The following is a 25,968-nucleotide window of genomic DNA, read 5'->3' as shown; positions in this document are numbered from 1 at the left end:
AGAGTGGTAAGTGGGCACTTGAGTGGGGCAGAGGTTAGCTTAGAGTAAGGTAGAGGCAAAGGGAGTGTGGGCAGGGCACTTTTTATTTAAACTCTGCCCTTTAAGGGGCCCTGTATGAGAAACCTTTAATGTATGATATTTGTTTTAACCTCTTATCTTTTCAGTTTATCATGTATTTGAGAGTGTTGCTCAGAAATACGACATTATGAATGATTCAATGAGCCTGGGAATTCATCGATTGTGGAAAGACTGGCTGATACGTCATATGAATCCCACTCCTGGCACTCAGCTGCTAGACGTGGCAGGAGGGACAGGTAACAATTTGAATAAATAATTAACTCAAAAAGGCTTTGTTTACAAGCAGACCTATGCCAGTGCTATTTTTTTCACTTAGATTGGCTACAGGCTGTAAATAAATTCTGGGCACACTTACATACTGGTTCAGTCTTAGGGTGGGGTGGGGGGCTAAACTATCGGGGGACCTTGCCACTTCAAGGTCACCTGGAAGTGGGGTGACCTTGACCCCCCACCCCCGAAATGTGGCAGTGGGGGGGAAGCAAACAAGTGGAGCTTCCTCTTGTGGGTAAAATTTCCGCTTTAAAGACATTAAATACAGTTCTTGGGATCGCAGTGGAGTGGATGGAATGAGGGCCATATGAAGTAGTGACATATATGTGCTGCAGTAACTTTATACATACATGCATACAATATTTAAAGGCATTTGAAAAATGTACAACCGTAAACATGGGCAAAAAGTATGATTAACCTCTTAAGGCCACCTACCAAAAACCCTTTAAGAGAGGTGGTGCAGCTTATTCATCATGTTTTTTGATTGAAAATGTATACTTTATTTTTCAAAGAAAATATACAAAAAACAAATACTTCAACAGGGTACATTCAGTTCCAAGCGTACAAATAAATTACATTCATTCCTTTATTCTGCGGTATGATGCCCGATGTGTTGTGCAGAGTAATATACCCTAAAACCTCACATGATGCCATATTTTAAGTCATTATACTGTCGAAATAGCGTTCAACTGGGCAACGGATGTGATGGGGGCGGAGGAGGAGGTGGGGTGGGGTCGGGAGGAAAGAGTTCACAGGCCCGAAGCTTTATTGAACTACCAGTGGATACACACAGGTGGGAGGGGGAATCTTCAGACGTCCTCTTCCTCCGTAAAGTCCATCAGGTAATAGTCTCTGAGCAGACTGAAGGTCAGTCTGCGACAGTCCACAATGGACATCCTCTCCCGCTGGTGGATGAGGCGTTTTCTGGCACACCATATGGCGTCCTTGAAGCAGCATAGCACCCGCCAAGCACTGTCAATGTCCTCCTGTGAGTGTGTCCCAGAAGAGTCCGTTTAACACCCCAAAGTGTGCAATAGCAGTCTGTGGTACAAAGTCTTTAAGTTCAGGTTCCAAGGCCCTCAAAAGACCCTGTGCAAAGGGGCACTCCCAGAAAACATGGTAAGCAGTTTCCTCCTGGATGATACAAAAGGGGCAGTGCCTGTATCTGCACAGGTTTCTGGTATGCATGAATGTCCTCAGCGGCAAACCCCCTTGGATTGCCATCCATGCCAGATCTTGGTGCCTGTTAGTGAGTCTTATTCATCATGTGGCCCCTGTGATTGGCTCTCAGAACTTGTCCTGCTGGCTGCTAATCAGAAGCTGTGACAGAGAGCTGTCAGTAATTGGTCGATCAGTGTGTTGGGAGGGCGCAGTAAGTGGCTCTCGGCACACAACCTCAAGCAGCTGTGGATACATATGTGTGGTGACAAGCCCACTTTACATGCTTGTGGTTTTTTTTTTATTTGAGGGGGTTCCTGTATGTCTTACTGCAGGTAATTCTGGTGCTGTTCTTGACCAGAAGCATCCATTTATTTTCAATAAGATGTTTTCTGTGAGTGTCTGTGCCTCAAAAATATCCTGCTAAGAAAACGGTCATCTAATGTTTTTGGGTACCTTAAAGGTACACCCCAGTGAAACGAATAACATTTAGCATTAATTCTTGCTGTAGATGCCTACCTGCTGAATGGCTCTAATTTATCATATTGGTGTTGTCCTCTGCAGCCTGACTATCCTTGCTAGCCTGACCACTATATATTCTAATGTTCATCTGAAACTTTCAATATTGTTTACTGGTTCAAACTCCTGCATCTCTCTGAACCTACTGCAGAGAAGAGCAGTCATGGCGATGGTGTGCAATTCTCTTCAGGAGCAGCGTTTGAATCCTCATTTATCGGGCTTATTTACACTTAATTTTGTTAGGTTCAGATCAAAGCTCAACTCCAGGAAGGTATGGAAATACAAATAAATGCAGTCCTGTATTTATTAAAAATATAATTAAAAGTATATTTTAAATGTATCTAGTGTAAATACCTGAATATGATTTGATATTGGCTTTGTTTAAATACCCTGTGCAACATCATCAAAACTGGGATGAGGATGAGCAGCATTTAAGGGGTCAGTCTGGTATCCTGCATGTATGGTTGCTTAGGGCAGGTGGAGAGATGACATCATCAGTCTGTTTCTGCTCTGTCCCTATCAAGTCACAGGCTGTTAAAGCGGGGGTTCACCCTTAGAGGGCACTTTTTCCCCTTAGATTCCTGCTCGTTTTCTCTAGGGGAATCGGCTATTTGTTTTAAAATATGTGCAGTACTTACCCGAAAAGAAAAAATCCCTAAATAGCTTCCTTTACCTTAGTGCAGTCCTCCTTCACTTACCTCATCCTTTCATTTTGCTTTTAAATGTCCTTATTTCTTCTGAGAAATCCTCACTTCCTGTTCTTCTGTCTGTAACTCCACACAGTAATGCAAGGCTTTCTCCCTGGTGTGGAGAAAGCCTTTTGAGGGTGGAGGGGGCGAGCAGGAGTGTCAGAACACCCACTAACACACAGTTCCTTTCTCTATCTGCAAAGTAGAGAGTGTCCTGACCCTCCTGCTCACCCACTCCCCCCTCAAGAGGTTTTCTCCACACCAGGAAGGAAGCCTTGCATTACGGTGGTGAGTTACAGACAGAAGAACAGGAAGTGAGGATTTCTCAGAAGAAATAAGGACATTTAAAAGCAAAATGGAAGGATGAGGTAAGTGAAGGAGGACTGCACTAAGGTAAAGGAAGCTATTTAGGGAATTTTTTATTTTTACCTTTACATCCCCTTTAACTTGGATGGATTTGATGAGTTCTGCAGAGCTGCTGTGTTAAATAGTGTTCACAATTCTTCAATCTGTTTTTTCTTATCTGACCAATTTCATACTATCTTTACATAGAGGTGGCTGTTGGCACAATATTATTTTCTATATAATATATTTTTTGCCTTGCAGGAGATATTGCATTTCGCTTTATCAATTACATACGTGCACAAAGGGAGAAGCTGATTCGCAACCAGTTAAAATCTCAGCAGAATCTGTCCTGGTCAGATATCTCAAAATCATACAGCCATGATCAGCTAGGGTCATTGATGGGATCCCAGGCTGTTATCTGTGATATAAATAAGGAGATGTTGAAAGTTGGAAAAGAGAAGTTACTGCAATTGGGTTACTCTGAAGGTAAGCTTGAGTACAAAGTACAGAGTACAAAGAAAACAACCTTTAAAGTGAGACTAGCAATTTTAGTGCATTTTTGTGTGTGTGTGTGTGTATAATGCACACACTCTATAGAGAGGGGTGAAATACACTTGTATGTAACAAATTGATCTTTCACATTAAAGCAGGCTACCACCAATCTGCAAAAAAACATTAAAAGAGGGATGTGCTCTCCATATACTCTCAAAATCAGCAGATCATGGGTGCAATACAAGGCTCCTCTGCTCATATCTCGAAAGGGCAGGCAGTTACACAATGGCAGGAATTGTCAATGGATACTTACCTGGCAGGGGAGACACCATGATCATGAAGGTGGTTCTCCCAGGGCGAGGCACGGCTATTGCACACTCTAGGCCGTGCTGATCGTGGTTCTCTTCCCTGCCGCTTCTCAGCCTTTTGGCTGGGACTGGGTGTGGTATCTGTCCTTATCAGTTGTCAGCGGAGCGCTGAAGCACCTCCTACATGGGGAGGGTGGATGCAATCCAATGACGTCATTGCACCTGGAAGGATGGTTTCAGCAGGAACTACGCTGTGCTGCCCGACAGAATACTGGGGGCCGGCCCATGGTTGAGTCTGAGCCATCTGGAAGGGTGCTTCTGGTGAGGATGGGTACTGCGCTTGGTCTTGGTCTTTTTGCCGAGTTCTAGTCTGGCCTTCTGGCTGGCTGGTGTAAGTGCTATCTCTGTCAGCGATCCGGTTGGAGAAGCTGGTAATGCCCTGGGATAAGACTGGGTAGAACCATGCAAATCCGCTGCGTTGACGGAGGGTCTGGAGGGGCTAGTATTGGTGGAGGCTGTTACCTGAGCGGCAGTTCTCCCCAAGAAAACCTTGAAGGGCTCTCCAGCTGGCAGGGGTGGAGGGCTGCACTGGCCGGTCGGGGGGTCGGATATGGAACGAAAAGCCTATGGTGCATGTGCCCCTGGAGTGGCAGTCCAGGGGTATCTGAAGATCACTGTGTGTGAGGGACACATTGATTGAAGGATACCACGGTCACTGCACCAGATACACGCTTTTTTAAGCACCTGCCTCCTGGGCCGGGCCTTTTGGCTAGGACCGGAGGAATTTTTTATTCCTGGCCGGAGGGCCTGGTCATTGTTTCACCACAATGGCCACTTCTTTCACTCTCCTCTTCACTATCCCTTCCCCCACTATATTTTATTTAAGCCTGTGTTTGTCACTTTTTTGTCTTTTTTTTTGTTGTGCACGTTTTGTCACTGTGTGATTAGTAGGGTGCGGGTCCTCGGGCCAGCCCTGAACGTCTTGGGAGTGGGTGGACATGGCCTTCTGGCTTAGTTCGCCTGCTCTCATGGGGTCTCCCTTCGGGGGAGCCCCACCTAGTACTGGGAGGGTTCTGTTTCGGCAGTCCCTCCGAGGAAGTTGGGTCCGTGTCGGCTTCGGTTGCTCGGACCACAGTACCTCAGTCCCCGTCTGGAGCCTAACGCCCCGGGGGATCAGGGTTTGGGTCCCTCTTCACAGGAGGACCACTTGACGTTGCACCCGTCTGCACGTTTTTGTGAACACTCTTTATGTGTGTGCACATTTTTTCTGCACCGGGTGGAGTTTTTTGGGTGTGTTCACACGCCATAGGCTTTTCAAAAAAAAAAAAAAAAAAAAAAAAGGAATTGTCAATGGATAACCTTGAGTGCTCATTGGCGCCCTGGTAGCTCATTGAGAACTACAAGCTGATAGCTGCAAAGGCTGTTGTTACTTGTAGTTCTCCCATTAACAGAACACTGTGAATCAATGATGCAGCCAGGTGGGTGGAGCCCCGCACAGCCATGTGTGATTTTTTTTTTTTTTTATTGTGATAGTGGGTGCAGGAAGAAGATCCACATCCTTGCTGTCATAACAGGGGTGTGGGGGCTGCTGCAACAGTAACCTGTTACATGTTAAACCCTGAATATGGGTGTAACATGTTACAAAAGGTGAACTTATTTTTTTAAATGTCATTTAACCATGGTTTATCTAGGGTGACAGCACACAAATGATACTTCCCTATTACACATGATGTCTTTTATTATAGACTGTAAAGGAGACATGCAATAAAGGATCATTTGCTGCTATGAACTGTTGCATGTATAAATTGCAGCTGAACATCGTATATCACAGGGCCTTTACAACAAGTAAGCTTTAAAGCTAAAACTGTTTTTCCCATTTAGCATAGAGTATGTAATAGGTAATATTATTATAGAGGGTTTGTGTATTGCCAACAGTTTGATTTCCTTTCACTTGTCCTGAACAGGTGACATGGTATGGTGTGAGTCCCTGTGCAATTGGGGACCCACACCCACATGCTTGTCAAATTGGGATAAGTGGCTGTGTCCGTGAAGCCGTTGTGTCACAATTGACATTCATGGGACTGCCTGCATGTGGATGCATGGAACATCTGTGCATCCCATTCAGGCAAAACAGGCCCTCGGACAGGTGTATGTTTAAGTATGCCCATGTGAATGAGGCTGACTTACTGGATCCAATACTTGGCCTCCATGTTACTCCTTTTTATAAGTTTTTTCTTTTAATTAATTTGTATTAAATCCTACTTCCCTAGGTGGATGCAGCATCAGTTCCCCCCGCTGGTTCTTAGACTGAGAACTGAGCAATCAAACACCACTGATAACTTAGTCCCGCAGAGAGCTGGAGTCATCGGCTCTCTGCTCTGCCCCCTCCTTCTTTACCGGAGTGCTTTGTTGTGGAGGGGGAGGGAGTGGCTGCCTTGGGCTCTTAGCGGCTCGCAGAGAGGCTGAGCCTGGCTCCTTGACATCGGCTCACAGTGGGCCTCAGCCCACTGTTGGATGAAATCAGATCACAGGAGAAGTACAGTCAAACGAGCTTTGGCTGTACTTCTGCTTCAAAGTGTTTTTAACCCACAAAAAGAAAAAAAGATTTTCTGGTACCTTTTTAGCAGATAAAACAGTGCTTGTGCTGTGTAATCTGCCCCCCTCTAAACTACAACCCCCTTCCCCCGAATCTGGCACTTCCTGTATCCCCTCTCTAAACAGACCACAAAAATCAGGGCAGCTCTGCCCTGATTACTGTGGTCCAATTGTGGTAAAATGTTTTTTTGCTCACTGCCAGCAACTCTTTTATATCCTGGCAGAGCACACTGTATTTTTCTTTTAGAAAAATGAGCGATGTCTTCCGGCCAGTCACGTGACTCTATATGTCGTCTACTGCTTACCTGTAAATTTTATTTTATTTGTTTTTGGCTGAAGTAGAGAAGTTCAGACAAATATGATGACATTGTGGTAATCTACATTAGGATACTTAAGATATAATAATTTCTAACATTTATTTTTATTTTTTTCCCCATGCTAGTCCTTTTTTATTGTATGGGTGGTCATATATATTTTTCCCCCTATGCATTCGTTGCTGGCATGACCCCATTGGCATACTTCTTTGAATGGTGTGGATCCCATCTGTTGTATGTGAAGACGTAGACATTCACGTATAACAATTGTTAGTACGTTCTTTAAGCAGGCCTGTGCTGTCATGGAAACCAAGGCTGTAGAATTAAATATAACCAGAGATGTCCTAGATTGTGAAGAAATGGCATGCTGCAGTTGTACATATTAATAAAATCTAGAACACTTTTGGTGCAAAAAGAGGCAGAATAGTCTTGAAACTCTTCAGTTTCTGAATATCATGCAAGTTGACAAATTACATAATTTGGCCTTTAAGGCTGATTGAATCCTTTGTAACATTTAGTCAAGACTAAATAGGGGGATTTATATGTATCCCTTGCCTACTTGTAGGCAGCTGTTATAAGAGGTACCTATAATACTGTAGGAGGTACAGGTGTCCGAGAATGGAGATGACCGAGTGCCTCAACAGGTGCATAGTCAAAGGCCATGTGGCAGTAGGTGGACCAGAAGATACCACCTGGTATGGTGTAGTTGCATAATGTGCACAGAGGTCAGTCCAGGCAGCAGACAGAATCGGTAGGCTGGCAAGGTAAGTCCAGGCGGCAGGCAAAGACCTGGTCGGTAAACGGGCAAGGGTCGGCTAAAAGTGTTTAAGCACATGGAATTAGTCCGGACAGGTAAGGTCCTTGCCCATGGAAGTAAGCCAAAGAGTTTAGGGTAATATAGCACATTGTGGAGTGAAAGTGTAGTTTGATTGTTGCTGTGTACTGAGCCATCCAAATGTGTACAACTTAAGCAGTAAATCTGTCATGGTAGCATTATGAAGGCTGCAATTGTTGACCCTCTTCTAAAAACACTAAATTATTTTTTGCTTTTCAAGCCTATATATCTTGGCTTTAGTACATTTTTGAGTCGCAGGTATACAGATAGTCGGAGAAAAGTCAGTGAAGCCAGTGCATCATCATGACAACTACAACCCCTGGTAAAACGTATAGAATCGCCACTCTTGAAAAATGTTCATTCAGTTGTTTAATTGTGTAGAAAGATAACTAATCACAGACATGCCTCAAAACTATTTTCATTTAACATCCCAACCTTCTGGCTTTTAGAAACATTTAAAAAAAAGAAAGAAAACTGTAGTCAATTGCAACTGTTTTTGCAGATCAAGCAGAGGAATATTTTTTTGGAATCGCTCAATTCTGAGGAAAATATTATGGAAACGCCATGTACTTTGTAGTTCTAAAACAAACATTTGCATCAGATTACATCTGCTACTTAGTCTGCAGTTAGAGTGCTTGCGCATCTTGGTAAACTTTGGCACCAACCTAAATGACATGAATCATGGCCCCAAGATGAGATGTCAGTTGAAACAAAGGATTATAAAACTTCTTTTAAAAAGGTAAATCATAAAAAAATGTTGGCAAAAGATGTTAGTTGTCAGCGGTGTTTAAATTTGGACCAAGTACAAATCAAATGCGAAGGTTGTTAAATGAAAGCGTACTGGTCGACCAAGGAAGACATTTATAGAAAACTTAAAGCAATATGCCGTAAAAACAGAAAATGCACAACAAAATAAGTCAATGTCTGTGACCGAACTGTAAGACCTCACCTAAAGGAAATGGGATTTACATACAGAAAAGCCAAACGAAAACCATCATTAACGCCTACACAGAAAAAAACAAGGTTACCATGGGCTAAAGAAAAGCAACCATGGGCTGGATAAAAAAGATATTCAATGATGAATTACAAATCAACATTGGGCAGGGTGATGATGCTGGAACTTTTGTTCGGTGGTGTTCCAATAAAATGTATAAAGACTACCTTAAAATAAATGCAAATTTTCCACAATCATTGATGATATAGGGTTGCATGTCCGATAAAGGTACAGGGAAGATGACCACCAATAAATGCGCATTTTATATTAAGATTTTGGACACTTTTCTTCTTCCATCAATTGAAAGGACGTTTGGTGATGATGACCTCATTCAGGATGATAATGCATCTTGCCATAGGGCAAAAGCCGTGAAAACTTTCCTTCATGAAAGACCTATAATGTCAATGGCATGTCCTGCAAATAGTCCAGACCTCAATCCAAATGAAAATCTATGGTGGAAATGAAAGAAAATGGTCCATGACAAGGCTCCAGTCTGCAAAGCTTATCTGGCAACTGCAATAAAAGAAAGTTGGAGCTGGATTTATGAAGAATACTGTTTGCCGATTGGTTAAATCCATGCCTTGGAGAATTCAAGCTGTTATAAAAGCCAGAGGTGGGGCAACAAAGTGCTAGTGGTGTAATGTAGTGTGGTATTTATTTTTTTCATGATTCCCTAATCTTTTTTTTTTTTTTTTTTTTTTAATTTAGTGATTCCATCTTTTTTTTCCTTCTGCTTGATCTGCAAAAATTGTTGCAATTGACTACAGTTTTCTTTCTTCTCCTTTTTATTTTATTTGCGCTTCTTCAAGCCAGAAGGTTTGAATGTTGTTGAATACATTTCTGTTCTGATTCTGGAGCTGATTTTAGACAGTTACCAATTCTGTTTTATTAATTTTATAATGTTGATAAAGGGTAGCTTGCTTTTGAAATACTGGCAATTCTAGATCCGAATCTAAACTTATAACAAACCCAGAAGGAAATGTGAAACCTTCAGAACACTGTATTCATAGTAAAACCACATCTATTGATTGGTGTCAAAACAAGTGCTGTGTTTTTTCCTTTTCCAGGTTTGTCTTGGGTAGCTGGTGATGCTGAGGAACTGCCCTTTGCTGATGAGAAGTTTGATGTTTATACCATTGCCTTTGGGATTCGAAATGTGACCCATATAGAGAAAGTGAGTGAAAACAAGCAAAAATTACCCAGCATGTGTTTGCAAAGTGTAACCCTTTTGATTTTAAAGGCCAGGAAGGTTTTTTCACCCAGGCATAACCCCTTCCAACTCATCAAGTCTTAGTTTTGAGCTAGTGTCAGTAGGTGATGGCTGCATCCAGACTGTTCACCTCAAGGCCCCTTTCACACTTATACGACTTGTCCCACGATTTGTGATGGCAAAGTAGCATGACAAGTAGTTTCCCATGATTTCCAATGACAACCATTCATATTGGTATGACTTCAAGTTGTTCCAACTTCAAAGTAGTCCCTGCACTACTTTGGTCCGATTTTGATGCCACTTACACAGGTATTCCCTGAAATCACGGTAAAATCGCGACTTTGAATTTACAGTAATGTGAAAGGGGCCTTAGCCCTGGAATTTAGGAGGATGATACCTGTATCACCTATGGAAGATCGTAGATATTCAGTAAGGTTGTCTTTTAGCACTGCACCCCGCAGACAGCCATTAACCACTTAACCCCCGGACCATATTGCTGGTTAAAGACCAGGCCACTTTTTGCGATTCGGCACTGCGTCGCTTTAACTGACAATTGCGCGGTCGTGCGACGTGGCTCCCAAACAAAATTGGCGTCCTTTTTTTCCCCACAAATAGCTTTCTTTTGGTGGTATTTGATCATCTCTGCGGTTTTTAGTTTTTGTGCTGTAAACAAAAATAGAGCGACAATTTTGAAAAAAATGAATATTTTTTGCTATAATAAATATCCCCCAAAAATATATATATATAAAAAAAAAAATTTCCTCAGTTTAGGCCGATACGTATTCATCTACATATTTTTCGTAAAAAAAAAATTGCGATAAGCGTTTGGTTTGTGCACAAGTTAGAGCGTTTACAAAATAGGGGATAGTTTTATGGCATTTTTCCTAATATTTTTTTTTACTAGTAATGGCGGCGATCAGCGATTTTTTTATCGGTAATGCGACATTATGGCGGACACTTTTGACACATTTTTAGGACCATTGGCATTTTTTAGCGATCAGTGCTATAGAAATGCATTGATTACTATAAAAATGCGCGTGCGCCCCTATTGGCTGCTCGGCGAGGTGACATATAGCTACGTGCTGTCGCCCAGCAGAGCCGACCTGCCGCCGTATAACTGCGGCGGCTGGTCGGCAAGCAGTTAACAAAGGGATTGCATATTTATTAATCTCACTAGCAGGGTGCTGTACATCAGGGGTCTCCAACCGCCGGTCTGCGGCCCACTACCGGGCCGCAGCCTGTTTGCTGGTGGGCCGCGAAGCCTGCGCTATCTGAGGTGCGGCGGTGGCGGGCGAACAGAGAGAACGCCGCCATCACCGCACTTCCGCCCACACAGCCCCGCCGCACTTCCGCCCACACAGTTAGGGGTGAAGCAGGCGAGCAGAGAGATGACATTTTCTCCCACTGCTCGCCCGCATCACTTCTGTTCAGCCCGGCGCCCCCCCCCCCTCGGCGAGTGAAGCCAGGCAGCAGCGCTCGGACAACAGCGGCAGCGCTCGGCTATGACATCCAGGGCAGGGAGAGCGAGAGGTGAGCTGGGGGGGCAATCTGCAGCTGGTGGCATGTGGCTGGCAATCTGCAGCTGGTGGCATGTGGCTGGCAATCTGCAGCTGGTGGCATGTGGCTGGCAATCTGCAGCTGGTGGCATGTGGCTGGCAATCTGCAGCTGGTGGCATGTGGCTGGCAATCTGCATCTGGTGGCAGATTCTGCATTATGGTGAGTTTAACTATTTAATTTTATATTACAATATAATAATAAAAATAATGTGCTTCAATCATCCTGATTAACCATGGTATTGTGATGATTGAAGTGCTAACACCAGCCATTTCCTGTCATATTGGCCGCGAAAAACCGCATCGTCGGCCCGCATCATCGGGCCTTGGCACAATTTTCATCCACAATGCCGGTCCCCGGTGCCAAAAAGGTTGGGGACCACTGCTGTACATGACCAAGGTGATGATTTTCTGTGGGGGGGGAGTACTGTCCCTGAAGGCCTGCCATAATGGGTGAAGTTTTGGTCTTTTATGGCCCTGCAGTTAGATGCCAGGTGTCCCTATTGATGGTGTAACGATGGCAAAAACCCTGTGTGTGCCACCAGTGTGCTGGCTAATGTGTGCTATACTATTTGTTGCTGCTATATTGAGCTAGTAATTTTTGAAAAAGGCATGACTGCATTACATGTGCATGACACTGATGTCGGGCATGTGCAGGGGCCGTCTTGAGTGCAGCAAACTGGAACACACATATATCCAGCATGTCTTGCAACATCATCTTCTCCTGAAGCTGTGTCATGGTTACTCCAACATGCAGGCACACTAATAAGAAACTCTTTAAGTATGCCTGGGACACCTATTGTGGAGAATTTTTTTTTTTTTTTTTTTATTCCCATCAGAGGTCTTGGATCTTATCAGACACTTTTCTCAGTTGGGGGTTGCTAACATATTGCCTCCTGTGTAAATCCAGGAAGTGAACAGGCAGCAGCTTCAGCTGCCCACAGTTAAAATGGTTGTATCCAGACTCACTCGAGGGAGATTTCTGCAGCATATTTTGGCAAGTACAGAATCGCAGTATATATAAAATATGCAAAGTTGTTGGAGGGAAGCTTCAGAATGGCAATGATGTTTTTATTACAAATTATGTGAGCAGACTGCTGTTCCTCTTTAAGCAGTTTTTCCCTCTGGTTGGTGCAGTACTGTAACTCGCTATAGTGGGCATGTGCTAAGCACTTCAAGTTTGGACCAAGTGTTTGCTTCTCTCCAAAGAAGCAGATCCAGGGCACCCTGCCATTTTGTAGTAGCTGGAGGATTTCCCCAGGGCGTTGAGTCTCTCGTTTAAAGCCTTGGGGGGCTCCATATGGCAACTGTGTAAGCTTGTGAGGAGGATCCTGTGGTGTAAGTACTGGCAAGTGGAAGAAGCAACTTGGGAGGCTGTCCTTTGAGAGTGACCATTTATTTGGGCCGTTCTTGGATGGGTGCTTTAATTCAGAGGGTGTGTGACGAACGCGAGTGTCAGATCTCCGCCCTCCGCGCCAACTTGCGACGAAGGACAGGCCGACCTCACACCACGCTGTCACTTACGTAACAATGCCACTCTCAGCTGCGCCCAGCACAAAGATTTCCCAGCTTGCGGGACCACAATCTAAGTGCTAGTAGCCTGAGAGCGATTGTCACTGGGCTAATGACACAATTAACCCTTTAACTGCCACCACCAACATTGATAAGGAAGCGTTGGTACTCCCGTCAATTAGCAATACCAATTAGGATTTTAGAATAAGCGTCTGCTCAGAGGCCTTACTCTACACCAGTAGCGCTCTTCAAAAGGCAGAGGTTCGTTCATAGCTTGCATTAAGAGTTTTAGAGACAAGGTTAACACTTTTCAACATAAAAGGTTTATTACGAAAAGGGCAAACTTGGTGCAATAAAGTGTTACAGAAAAATATGTTTTAAAGAGATAGCGACAATATACAGCGACAAAGTAATAGGGTAGAATTGAAGAAGAAGAATACTTGCAATTAATGTCCAAGGTTGATCAGAGTTCGATCGATGAACTGGGTAATCGGTTCTCAAACTTGGCAGATGCTCTTGCTTGGATGGTAAAAGGAGAACTCCCTTGACTTGGCATCTCCTCTTTTCTGTCCCATCAAAAAGGGGTGTTGACACGACCAGTAACCAATTGTCTGGTCATCTGATTTAGGGGCTGGTTACTGGGAGGGTCCACATTCACGCCCATAACCCAGGTACACTTCGTGATACATATTCATATCTCTGCAGTTCTAATAGTTACAGACTACCAACATCCGTGTTATTGTAGAGCGTGATATTTGCTTTAAGAAAAGTCCAAACGTGACAAGTCTACCATGGTTAATCTACCTATGATGAATAAATGGGGCCAGGGTGCCTTCCGTATGATTGATCATATTCATGTCTGGGCTCGAAACGTTACAAATTATCTGAGGAAACTAAATATGTCTGTTGTTGGGCTGTGCTATGAGTTAGCTGGAAGTTATGAAACATGTGTAACGTTCATACTTATTCCTTAGTCTTCAGCGTTTATGAGTCTAAGGCATTTACGACAGGGGTCTGTGGACTCTCTGAGGTGAGAGGACGACAGTTTTACGACAGGCCAGGAACCCTGCCAGGAGACATTAAGAAACCTGGGTTGCTCTGTTTCTCGGAGGAGATAACAGATCTTTTGAAGTAGAATGCCTATGAATTCCTGAGAATAAGGGAGGGAGGGAGTGAGTTTCTTTCCACTGCTTATACTGTTTTAAAACAACATGGCTGCTGTATGGTTCTTACACAACAGCTAGTCGCGTGTCCAGCGCGCAATATCGTTACACCTCCCCCCTTAGGTGGTTGCATGGGAGGGAACTACAATTTCCCTCCTGACGCAACCGACTCCGGCGGGCTCGGCTTGTCGTGACAGCCCATCAGCATTTCCATGGGCACTGCCTTTCTTATGCTGGATGGTGAAATCGTATTGCTGCAGAATTAAGCTCCACCGAAGTAGTTTGCCATTCTCCCCAGCAACACGATTTAGCCAGCTCAAGGGATTGTGATCGGTGATCACAGTGAAATGCCGTCCATAAAGATACGTTTGTAACTTCTGGAGAGACCACACGATCGCAAGACACTCCTTTTCGATCGTGGCATAAGCTACTTCCCTGGGAAGCAGCTTCCGGCTCAGGTAGAGGATGGGATGCTCCTCTCCGGCATCATCCACTTGGCTCAGGACTGCACCCAATCCATAGGCAGAGGCATCCGTCTGCACTAGAAAACGGCGGGTGAAGTCGGGAGCCTGTAGCACAGGGGCGCTGGCCAGCGCCTCCTTCAAGGCCTGAAATGCCTGCTCACATTCTGGTGTCCAAGACACCACCTTGGGCAGTTTCTTTTTGGTTAGGTCAGTCAGAGGTTTGGCCAGGCTGCTATAGTTACCTACAAACTTCCTATAGTAGCCAGCGGTCCCCAAGAAAGACATAACCTGTTTTTTGGTTTGGGGGATAGGCCAGGCCAGGATGGCCTCAACCTTTCCTGTCTCGGGTTTCAGGGTGCCTCCTCCTACCTGGTGTCCCAGGTAATGCACATCATTCATGCCGATCTGACACTTACTGGGTTTGACAGTCAGGTTGGCATCGGTCAATCGGTCCAGGACCTGTGACAGGTGCATCAGGTGTTCTTCCCAGGTAGGGCTGAACACAGCGATGTCATCCAGGTAGGCTACGGCAAAGGGTTCCAGCCCCTCCAGTAAATCATTCATGACTCTCTGGAAGGTAGCTGGGGCATTCTTCATCCCAAACGGCATGACGGTAAATTCGAACAAGCCGAATGGGGTGATGAAAGCCGACTTTTCCCGAGCCTCAGGGGCCAGAGGAATTTGCCAGTACCCCCTGCTCAGATCCATGATTGTTATATAGTGGGCGGCCGCCAGCCTATCTAACAACTCATCAATCCGGGGCATGGGGTAGGCATCTGCAGTGGTGATGGCATTCAGCTTCCGGTAGTCCACACAGAACCTGGTCGTCCGATCCTTTTTGGGGACCAGGACTACTGGGGATGCCCAGGCACTGTGGGACTTCTGAATCACCCCCAGCTGCAGCATTTCCTCCACCTCCCTTTTCATGTCAGCCAGCACCTCCAAGGAGACACGATAGGCCGACTGTTTAATGGGTGGATGTGTCCCGGTGTCCACCTGGTGGATAGCGAGGTGCGTCCTCCCAGGTTTCCCTGTAAACCTGCTACCATGTACTGCCAGCACTCTCTTTAGCCCAGGTACCTGGGTGGGGGTTAGTTTGGAGTTAATCAGGAGTTCTGAGTCTACCTCCCTGCTGTCAGCTAGCAGGTCTAAAAGTGGATCAGCCTCCTCAGGCTCCGGCCTGCTGCAGACTGGCATGACATAGGCCGTGCGCTCATGATGGGCTTTGAGCATGTTCACATGGATGGCCCTCTGCCGTCTACTCCCTTCCCCCAACCTTACCAAGTAGGTGACATCATTCAGGCGCTGGGTGATGGTGTACGGGCCTTCCCATGCAGCTTGGAGTTTGTTCTTCCGCAGGGGAAGCAGAGCATACACCTGCTGACCAACATTGAAGGTCCGCTCTCTAGCATTACGGTCATACCACTGTTTCTGGTTGGTCTGGGCCTTGGTCATGTTTTCCCGTACAATTCCCACCAGCGTCTCCATTTTATCTCTGAATTTTAGAACGTAATCCACAACTGAGACCTCTGGGTCGGCAATCTTGCCCTCCCAGGTCTCACGGATTAGGTCCAGGGGCCCTCTTACCCTCCGTCCATACAGAAGTTCAAACGGCGAAAAGCCTGTGGACTCCTGAGGCACCTCTCTGTAAGCAAACAGCAGATGAGGCAGATATCGTTCCCAGTCCTTGCCCTGGGAGTGCACAAAGGTGCACAACATTTGTTTCAGGGTGCCATTGAAACGCTCACACAAACCGTTGGTTTGTGGATGATAAGCACTGGCCACGATATGCGTCATCTGTATTTTCAGACAGAGAGCTTGCATCAAGTCAGACATAAACTGAGGTCCTTGATCGCTAATGAGTTCGGCTGGGAACCCCACTCTTGTGAAGATTCCCAGCAGAGCATCAGCAACCTTGTCTGTCCGGAGGCAGGAGAGAGCCACTGCCTCTGGATACCGTGTGGCATAGTCGACAACTGTCAGGATAAAACGTTTGCCTGAACTGCTAGGGATGGCCAAAGGCCCAATGATATCCACCGCCACCCTCTTAAAAGGTTCGTCAATCACAGGCAAAGGTTTTAGCGGAGCCCGCTGTACATCCCCTACCTTGCCAACTCGCTGGCAGGTAACACAGGACCGACAGTAGTCAGCTATGTCAGTGCGCATCGTAGGCCAATAAAAGTTATGCATCAACCGCCCTCGGGTCTTAGTGATTCCCAAGTGCCCTGCTAGGGGAATCTCATGAGCCACTTTTAGCAGCTGTCCCCTAAATTGACTGGGTACAACTAGCTGCCTGCTTCTTGTGTCAGATTCATTCCCCTCTGCAGGCAAACCTTCTCTGTACAGTTTCCCTTTCTCCCAGTAGAGCTTTTGTTTGCAATTCTCTGCAGGGGGGCGATCAGCTGAACTCCTGAGCTGTGCTAGTGTTTGGTCTGTCTGCAGTGCTGTTTCAAAGGCGGTACCACAAGTCCCAGCCAGCAGTCCTGTGGCAAACAAGGACGGCTGCTGAGGCTCAACAGAGGTGGAGTCCGCTGGGTCAGAACAGGGAGAGGGCCCAGAGACCTCCTCCTGCTGTTCTGCGATCAGGGCCTGCACCTCGGCCGCCTTGGCAGCACTGCGAGTGACCACTAAAACTGGCAATGCATTATCATCAACATCAACATCAGCATCATCACATTTAACATTTATCATTGCAGCATCATTGGAACCTGTATCAGTTACCTTCCCAAGCAAGGGGGTCTCCTCTCCTGTTTCTGAATAAGGAGGACCTTGCACTTCAACTTCACCCTCCCCCTCCCTCTGTCCATCCACAGGTTGCCCAGATATTACCCCAACATCTGTACACAGTACCTTGGTAGGTCCAGAGAGTTCCGTGGGAGCATCCTGGGTGCTCTTAGCAGGGACGTAGTAAGAAACAAGGGTACCTAAATCAGCACCCAACAACACAGCAGTAGGGATCTCCTCTGAGACGCCCACCTCTCTCATCCCACTCCCAGCACCCCAATCGATGAAAACATAGGCACGGGGCACACAGGAAAGGGTTCCCCCCACTCCAGTGAGGGTAAGAAACTTCTCTGGGATGATGTCTGTTTCTTCTATCACCTCTGGTCTGACCAACGTAACTTCTGCTCCAGTGTCACGCAACCCTATTACAGTCCGGTGGCCTACGGTGACAGGCTGCAAGTTGGCATTGGTTCCTGGAGGTTTCCCACTGACGCACAGTACAGCAGAAGGGTTGCTGGCCGGATGGCCAGGTGATGTCAGCTTCTTCTGCTCAGGGCACTGTGCCTTGAGATGTCCGGCTTTCCCGCAGGTGTAGCATGTGCGATTATTAGTCAGGAATGCCTTGGCACCAGGAACTGCAGGTTCCATCTGCTGAGGGACTTGGTTGGCAGGTGGAGGAGGGGTTGCCATGTGAGATTTCCCTCCTTTCCAGCCGTTCGGAGGAGCCTTGCGATGGTCAGATACCCGAGAGTGGATATAGGTATCTGCCAGTTCTGCTGCTACTTTAGCCGAGTTTGGCTTTCGCTCCAGCACAAACTGTCTGACGTCTGTAGGACAGATGTGCAAAAGTTGATCTTCAATCATAAGATCTTCCAGGGACTCAAAAGAATCAGCTTTCAAGCCTTTAGTCCACTGCCGGAATGTGGTGCGTAAGCGACTTTCCACATCCAGGTATGAGTCCCCAGGCCCTTTTTGCAAGGACCTAAAACGCTTCCGGTAAACTTCCGGGGTTAGCTGAAACTTTTGGATGATCGCAGCCTTTAGGGCCTCATAATCATTGCCCTGCTCTTCAGACAGTTCAACATAAGCATCCAGGGCCTTGCCTCGTAGCCCTGGCGTCAGGTACCGGGCCCATTGTGCTGGGGGCAGATGGTACTGACGGCAAGTTTTTTCAAACGACAGTAGATACACGTCAATGTCACTGTCCTTTTCCATAACAGGAAATTTGGCTGCCGGAGCTACTGGCAGAGCGGCATCCCTGTGCTCTAGGGATCCGGGGTTCTGAACCTGTCGCTGCTGCTGGAGCCTAGTCATCTCCAGTTCGTGTCGACGATCAGCTTCCCTCTGCGCAGCCTCCCTCTCAGCCCTGCGCTCCTCTCTCTCAGCCTGACGCTCGAGAAACTGCAGGTACATCACAGGATCCGTTTCCCTGAGGCGTTGTAGCATTTCCTGCATTTGAGGAGAGTCCATGCTGGTTGCAAGCAATGGGGTGTTGGCCTGCTCATGCGGTGGCTTGGGGATAACAATCCGTGGTATTCCAGTGTCAGTCTCTGCTGGCCTATCCGGTGAGGCCGCCTCTGAACCACTGGGCTCTGGAGTAGCGGAACCCCTTTCTGGTCCGGTTCCCTCCAGGTTCTGGTTTGCCTGGATATCAAACTCCTGTAGGGCATGTATCAAGCCTTCACGATTTTTGCCATTAATGTCAATTCCTCTTCCTGCGCACTCAGCAGTTAGGTCATTTTTGTTCATCTTTTTATATGCTGATAACCCAGACATGTTGCAAGCAGAAAAGATAGAACAGAAAGCAGAGGTAGGAAAAAGGGGTAGGAAGGAGCTGTTGCTGTATGTCTCTCTTTAACACAAAAAAAAAAAAAAAATATATGCACCAGCTTGTCTCTAAGGACTGTTTCCAAAAAGGTTACAATCCTTCAGTGCAGATCTAATTCCTTACAATGCACTGAATGCTCTTAATGCAAAGCTATCCCGCTACGCTGCCAGCCAATATGTGACGAACGCGAGTGTCAGATCTCCGCCCTCCGCGCCAACTTGCGACGAAGGACAGGCCGACCTCACACCACGCTGTCACTTACGTAACAATGCCACTCTCAGCTGCGCCCAGCACAAAGATTTCCCAGCTTGCGGGACCACAATCTAAGTGCTAGTAGCCTGAGAGCGATTGTCACTGGGCTAATGACACAATTAACCCTTTAACTGCCACCACCAACATTGATAAGGAAGCGTTGGTACTCCCGTCAATTAGCAATACCAATTAGGATTTTAGAATAAGCGTCTGCTCAGAGGCCTTACTCTACACCAGTAGCGCTCTTCAAAAGGCAGAGGTTCGTTCATAGCTTGCATTAAGAGTTTTAGAGACAAGGTTAACACTTTTCAACATAAAAGGTTTATTACGAAAAGGGCAAACTTGGTGCAATAAAGTGTTACAGAAAAATATGTTTTAAAGAGATAGCGACAATATACAGCGACAAAGTAATAGGGTAGAATTGAAGAAGAAGAATACTTGCAATTAATGTCCAAGGTTGATCAGAGTTCGATCGATGAACTGGGTAATCGGTTCTCAAACTTGGCAGATGCTCTTGCTTGGATGGTAAAAGGAGAACTCCCTTGACTTGGCATCTCCTCTTTTCTGTCCCATCAAAAAGGGGTGTTGACACGACCAGTAACCAATTGTCTGGTCATCTGATTTAGGGGCTGGTTACTGGGAGGGTCCACATTCACGCCCATAACCCAGGTACACTTCGTGATACATATTCATATCTCTGCAGTTCTAATAGTTACAGACTACCAACATCCGTGTTATTGTAGAGCGTGATATTTGCTTTAAGAAAAGTCCAAACGTGACAAGTCTACCATGGTTAATCTACCTATGATGAATAAATGGGGCCAGGGTGCCTTCCGTATGATTGATCATATTCATGTCTGGGCTCGAAACGTTACAAATTATCTGAGGAAACTAAATATGTCTGTTGTTGGGCTGTGCTATGAGTTAGCTGGAAGTTATGAAACATGTGTAACGTTCATACTTATTCCTTAGTCTTCAGCGTTTATGAGTCTAAGGCATTTACGACAGGGGTCTGTGGACTCTCTGAGGTGAGAGGACGACAGTTTTACGACAGGCCAGGAACCCTGCCAGGAGACATTAAGAAACCTGGGTTGCTCTGTTTCTCGGAGGAGATAACAGATCTTTTGAAGTAGAATGCCTATGAATTCCTGAGAATAAGGGAGGGAGGGAGTGAGTTTCTTTCCACTGCTTATACTGTTTTAAAACAACATGGCTGCTGTATGGTTCTTACACAACAGCTAGTCGCGTGTCCAGCGCGCAATATCGTTACAGGGTGACTGTGGGTAAATGCACAATCTTGCCCCTAAAAAAGATGGTGAAAAAAAGAGGTAAAAAACTGGTGCAGCCTTCAGAGGCCAAGAAGCATTCCTTCAGTAAGCAGCAACCCTCTGGGCTCAAGCAGAAGCCTACCACCCAGTTTTATAATAACTGGGCACCTATAAACAGGTCTTCCCAGTCATGGGGTTCCCCCTTTCACAAATCCTGTGAATTCTTCCCCTCCGTCACAAATGGTGCTCCACTTTGACCTTGCATTCTCATGTGGGTACAATCTATCTGGTGGAAGTGGAGCACTATTTGTGAAGGAGGGGAGGAATGCACACGATTTGGTGGAGATATTAGTATTGGCTGGACATTATGTATTATATGTTTCATATGCTCCAGGTGAAAAAAAAAATGTTTTTGTTATATAAGCGCTACACCGTTATTTATTCAAATTTTGTGGTTGTCTTTGTGGTTGCCATTACTTTAGCTGGTAGTGTTTCGGAGTTGGCTACGCTCTCCTGCAAGGAACCTTTCCTAATTCCTCGCCAGGATAAGGTGACGTTGAGGCCTCTGTTCTTTAAAATTGAAGTCTCTTGACAGCCTGATTACATTTGTTCTACCTGAGGGTCTACGCAAGGGTCAGACTGCTTCTCGATCCACAGTTTCTAGGTGGGTTTGTCTTCTCATTTCATAGCCCTATGGTACCAAGGGTTTCTGGGTCAAGGCCCATTCCACCAGAAGTGTCAGTGCTTCCTGTTCAGCAACAAGTGTCCAAGTTTGTAAAGCTGCTACCTGGTCTTCTCACACGTTTAGTAAGTTTTACTAGGGTGGTGATCATGCATCTGCGGACACCAATTTTTACAAAGGGTTTTGCTATTGGCTTTGTAGTGGGGTTTTCCCCTATTCTGTTTCAGGCATGTAGGCTCGTTGCAATGTTGCCCACCCCTCAGGTTCAGTGCTTTTGGGATATACCAAGTAGTCATGACTGAAGAAGTCCTGTGATGCAAGATTAAGAAATTCTGATTTTTGATTCACCTGCAAAATGCTTTTCTTGTAGTACATTACAGGACATGGGATCCCTTACCTTTTTTGTCTGTGTTCCTCATTGCTTGCTACAGAACTGTCTGGCTTGGTGAGCTGGTAGAAGTTATGCCTGGGGAAAGGGGGGGAGCCTGAATTTTATTGGCCAGTGTCCTTTTAAGGTGGCAGCATAGCCTAAACAGTTATGAATATGAATAAGTCCTGTGATCTAAGCTAAGAAAAGTGTTTTACTGCTAAACCAAAAATCCTAATTTTATTTTTTAAAGGCTCTTGAAGAAGCATATCGTGTGTTAAAACCAGGAGGAAGGTTCTTATGTCTGGAATTCAGCCAAGTCAATAATCCATTACTAGCAAGGTAACTGTTACGTTTACTTGCAGCACTGCTCAGTTTAAATGGAAAGTAAACACCTTTTGGACTTTGAATTTACCTTTGTTTTGATGCAACACTCACAATTTATGCGCCTTCACTATCTTATTTCATTATTGTTTTGTGTATATAAAGATTTATATATATTCCATCTAGTGGCTATCTGTATTTCACTGAAATCAGTTTCCCTCACCAATAGATACAATCTTGGCCACATGGAAGTATTGTTTTCGGTCAGACTTGACTGAGGTACATTGAGCAAGATCAATATCGTGCATTTCTAAGCAAAACTTGCATGTATAATGAGCAAATGTGACTGCTCTATGCGCATTTGTAATTTTTATACTTATGTGATACACAAAGTGTAAATCGCTAAAACTTTTTTATTTTTTTAAGCAAACTGGTATGCTTAACCACTTAAGACCCGGACCTTTAGGCAGGTAAAGGACCTGGCCAGTTTTTGCGATTCGGCACTGCGTCACTTTAACTGACAATTGCGCGGTCTTGCGAAGTGGCTCCCAAACAAAATTGGTGTCCTTTTTTTCCCCACAAATAGAGCTTTCTTTTGGTGGTATTTGATCACCTCTGCGGTTTTTATTTTTTGCGCTATAAACAAAAATAGAGTGACAATTTTGAAAAAAATGCAATATTTTTTACTTTTTGCTATAATAAATATCCCCCAAAAACATATAAATACATATTTTTTTTCCTCAGTTTAGGCCGATACGTATTCTTCTACCTATTCTTGTTTAAAAAAAATCGCAATAAGCTTTTTTTTCGATTGGTTTGCGCAAAATTTATAGCGTTTACAAATAGGGGATTACTACTAATGGCGGCGATCAGCGATTTTTTTTTTTTTTTTTTTCATGACTGTGACATTATGGCGGACACTTCGAACAATTTTGACACATTTTTGGGACCATTGTCATTTTCACAGCAAAAAATGCATTAAAAATGCATTGTTTACTGTGAAAATGACAATTGCAGTTTGGGAGTTAACTACAAGGGGCCGCTGAAGGGGTTAAGTGTGACCTCATCTGTGTTTCTAACTGTAGGGGGTGTGACGTCATTGATTGTGGTTCCCTATATTAGGGAACACACGATTGATGACGGCGCCACAGTGAAGAACGGGGAAGCTGTGTTTACACACAGCTCTCCCCGTTCTTCAGCTCCGGGGACCGATCGCGGGACTTCAGCGGCGATCGGGTCCCGCGGTCACGGAGCTTCGGACCGGGGCACGCGCCCGCGACCCACGGCTTGGCACTTAAAGAGGACGTACCTGTACGTGCTTGTGCCCAGCCGTACCATTCTGCCGACGTATATGTGCAGGAGGCGGTTAAAGGGGTTGTAAAGGTACAATTCTTTTCCTAAATAGCTTCCTTTACCTTAGCGCAGTCCTCCTTCACTTACTTCATCCTTCGATTTTGCTTTTAAATGTCCTTATTTCTTCTGAGAAATCCTCACTTCCTGTTCTTCTGTCTGTAACTCCACACAGTAATGCAAGGCTTTCTCCCTGGTGTGGAGTGTCATGCTCGCCCCCTCCCTTGGACTACAGGAGAGTCAGGACGCTCTCTATGATGCAGATAGAGAAAGGAGCTGTGTGTTAGTGGGCGTTCTGACTCTCCTGCTCGCCCCCTCCCCCTCAAGGGAGGGGGCGAGCACGACACTTCACACCAGGGAGAAAGCCTTGCATTACTGTGTGGAGTTACAGACAGAAGAACAGGAAGTGAGGATTTCTCAGAAGAAATAAGGACATTAAAAAGCAAAATGGAAGGATGAGGTAAGTGAAGGAGGACTGCACTAAGGTAAAGGAAGCTATTTAAAAATTACAACCCTTTTAAGTTGCCCATTCATGGCCTAGTCTTTGTAGGCAATGTGCTTTTATGTGATCATCACTTGCAACGATTAGACCATGTTTGGATCAGTGAATAACAAGAGACTTTCTTGCTGTAAGAACAGTATCCTTTATTTTTTAAAGAATCCACTTTTAAAACAAAATGATCACAACCCAACACGCTTTCTCAGTGCTCTACCAATAAAGTACAGCTAAATCATATATATCGAAAGTGAATGGCCACATTGGTGTTGTAACAGTTTCGGAAAAAAAACGCAGACAGTAGAAAAAAAGTCTAAAGTTCTTTAGTGTGTATTTCTGCATGAAAACAGCCTTTACAATAGCATGTAAAATCTCAATGAAATATTGCCTATTTTCTCCTTGGCAGGCTTTATGATCTGTATAGTTTCCAGGTTATACCGGTGCTGGGAGAAGTCATAGCCGGAGACTGGAAATCTTATCAATATTTAGTAGAGAGTATCCGACGCTTCCCTCCGCAGGTAATATTCATGACTGATTGGTGTCACACATGCCTTATGTCTGTTCCAATTTTAAGAAATGGTTCCAATTTCTTGTGATCTTGCATTAAAATCACCAGATGTTTGTAGGTAGTGGGATTTAGGCTTCATCTTACCCTTAGTGTAAGGTTTGTAAGATGCCAGATCTATATACTGTAGTCTTAGAACAAATCTTCCACACTAAACAAAAACCAGTATGCTTTAAGGTAGATGAAATGTAAGCGAGCATTAATTGAGATTATACTGAAATATAAAGTTGTTGGGTCATTTTAAAGCATATGTTAACCCTCTCTTTGTAAAACAACCCATTCAGTTTAAAATAGAAATTAAAGGCAAAACATTTGTGTATAGATCTAAAAAATAGAAAAAAAGTATGTTTATATATATTTTTTATTTTTTTTATAAGTGATCACATGCCCTCTGCTATCAGTTGCATAGGAGCCCGGGGAGGAGAAACGGCAGAACACTGATCTTCAGAGTGAAAGGCTGTGCAGGGTGGGTGTGTCAGGACAAGTCTGATCATTGGAGGAGAAGCAGGCTGAGTTCCCAACATAGCTAGAAAACTGACCACAGGACAGTTAAAGGGGTTGTAAAGGTAAAAAAAAAATCCCTAAATAGCTTCCTTTTACCTTAGTGCAGTCCTCCTTAACTTACCTCATCCTTCCATTTTGCTTTTAAATGTCCTTATTTCTTCTGAGAAATGCTCACTTCCTGTTCTGTCTGTAACTCCACACAGTAATGCGAGGCTTTCTCCCTGGTGTGGAGAACGCCTCTTGAGGGGGGAGGGGGCGAGCAGGCAAGTCAGGACACTCTCTACTTTGCAGATAGAGAAAGGAGCTGTGTGTTAGTGGGCGTCCTGACACTCCTGCTCGCCCCCTCCCCCTTCAAGAGGCTTTCTCCACACCAGGGAGAAAGCCTCGCATTACGGTGTGTAGTTACAGACAGAAGAACAGGAAGTGAGGATTTCTCCGAAGAAATAAGGAAATTTAAAAGCAAAATGGAAGGATGAGGTAAGTGAAGGAGGACTGCACTAAGGTAAAGGAAGCTATTTAGGGGAAATTATTTTTTACCTTTACAACCAAGGGGTTGTAAAGGTTCGTCTTTTATTTTCTAAATAGGTTCCTTTAAGCTAGTGCATTGTTGGTTCACTTACCTTTTCCTTCGATTTCCCTTTTAAATGTTTTTTTTACTTTGTTTGAATTTCTCACTTCCTGTTTCTCCTCAGTAAGCTTTCCACCATCATCCGAGCGGTGGAAAGTCATTTAGAACAGCTTACTGAGGAGGAACAGGAAGAGAGAAATTCAGACAAAGAAAACAAAGAAAAAAAACATATAGAAGGGAAATGGAAGGAAAAGGTAAGTGAACCAACAATGCACTAGCTTAAAGGAACCTGTTTATGAGAAAAAAAAAAGGAACCTTTTCAACCCCTTTAAGCAAGGAGTCAAACAATCTGTTAAAATGTTTCTGGATTATGGGAGAAGATTTACCTAAACATACAATGGACATTTTCCATTCACCTAGACATGGATGTCCAATTCTGAATGCTGTCTTTCAGAAAAAGGTGTTGGCAATGTCTGGATGGGATTTGTAAAGGATGCAAGTGGAAGGAACTTATAGGTAAAGTGAAGATTGTGGCCCATG

General features: G+C 44.9%; 1 protein-coding gene and 1 non-coding gene across 2 annotated transcripts in view; both read left to right on the top strand.

The window, feature by feature from the left end:
• Positions 1-25,968, top strand: part of COQ5 (coenzyme Q5, methyltransferase) — a 38,702-nt gene that overhangs the window by 7,841 nt on the left and 4,893 nt on the right. The window contains exons 2-6 of the mRNA XM_040350196.1: positions 165-314; positions 3,321-3,545; positions 9,665-9,771; positions 21,875-21,963; positions 24,198-24,309. Coding sequence (XP_040206130.1) covers positions 165-314; positions 3,321-3,545; positions 9,665-9,771; positions 21,875-21,963; positions 24,198-24,309 — 683 coding nt within the window. The remainder of the gene's footprint in view (positions 1-164; positions 315-3,320; positions 3,546-9,664; positions 9,772-21,874; positions 21,964-24,197; positions 24,310-25,968) is intronic.
• LOC120925662 lies at positions 3,857-4,015 on the top strand. Its single transcript, XR_005746879.1, has one exon. It is a non-coding gene; the product is annotated as a U1 spliceosomal RNA (small nuclear RNA).

This window comes from Rana temporaria, chromosome 1 (genome assembly GCF_905171775.1).
Source record: "Rana temporaria chromosome 1, aRanTem1.1, whole genome shotgun sequence".
Classification (NCBI taxonomy): Eukaryota; Metazoa; Chordata; class Amphibia; order Anura; family Ranidae; genus Rana; species Rana temporaria.
The sequence above is the reverse complement of the archived record's forward strand: the minus strand, read 5'-3'. Positions and strand labels throughout refer to the sequence as shown.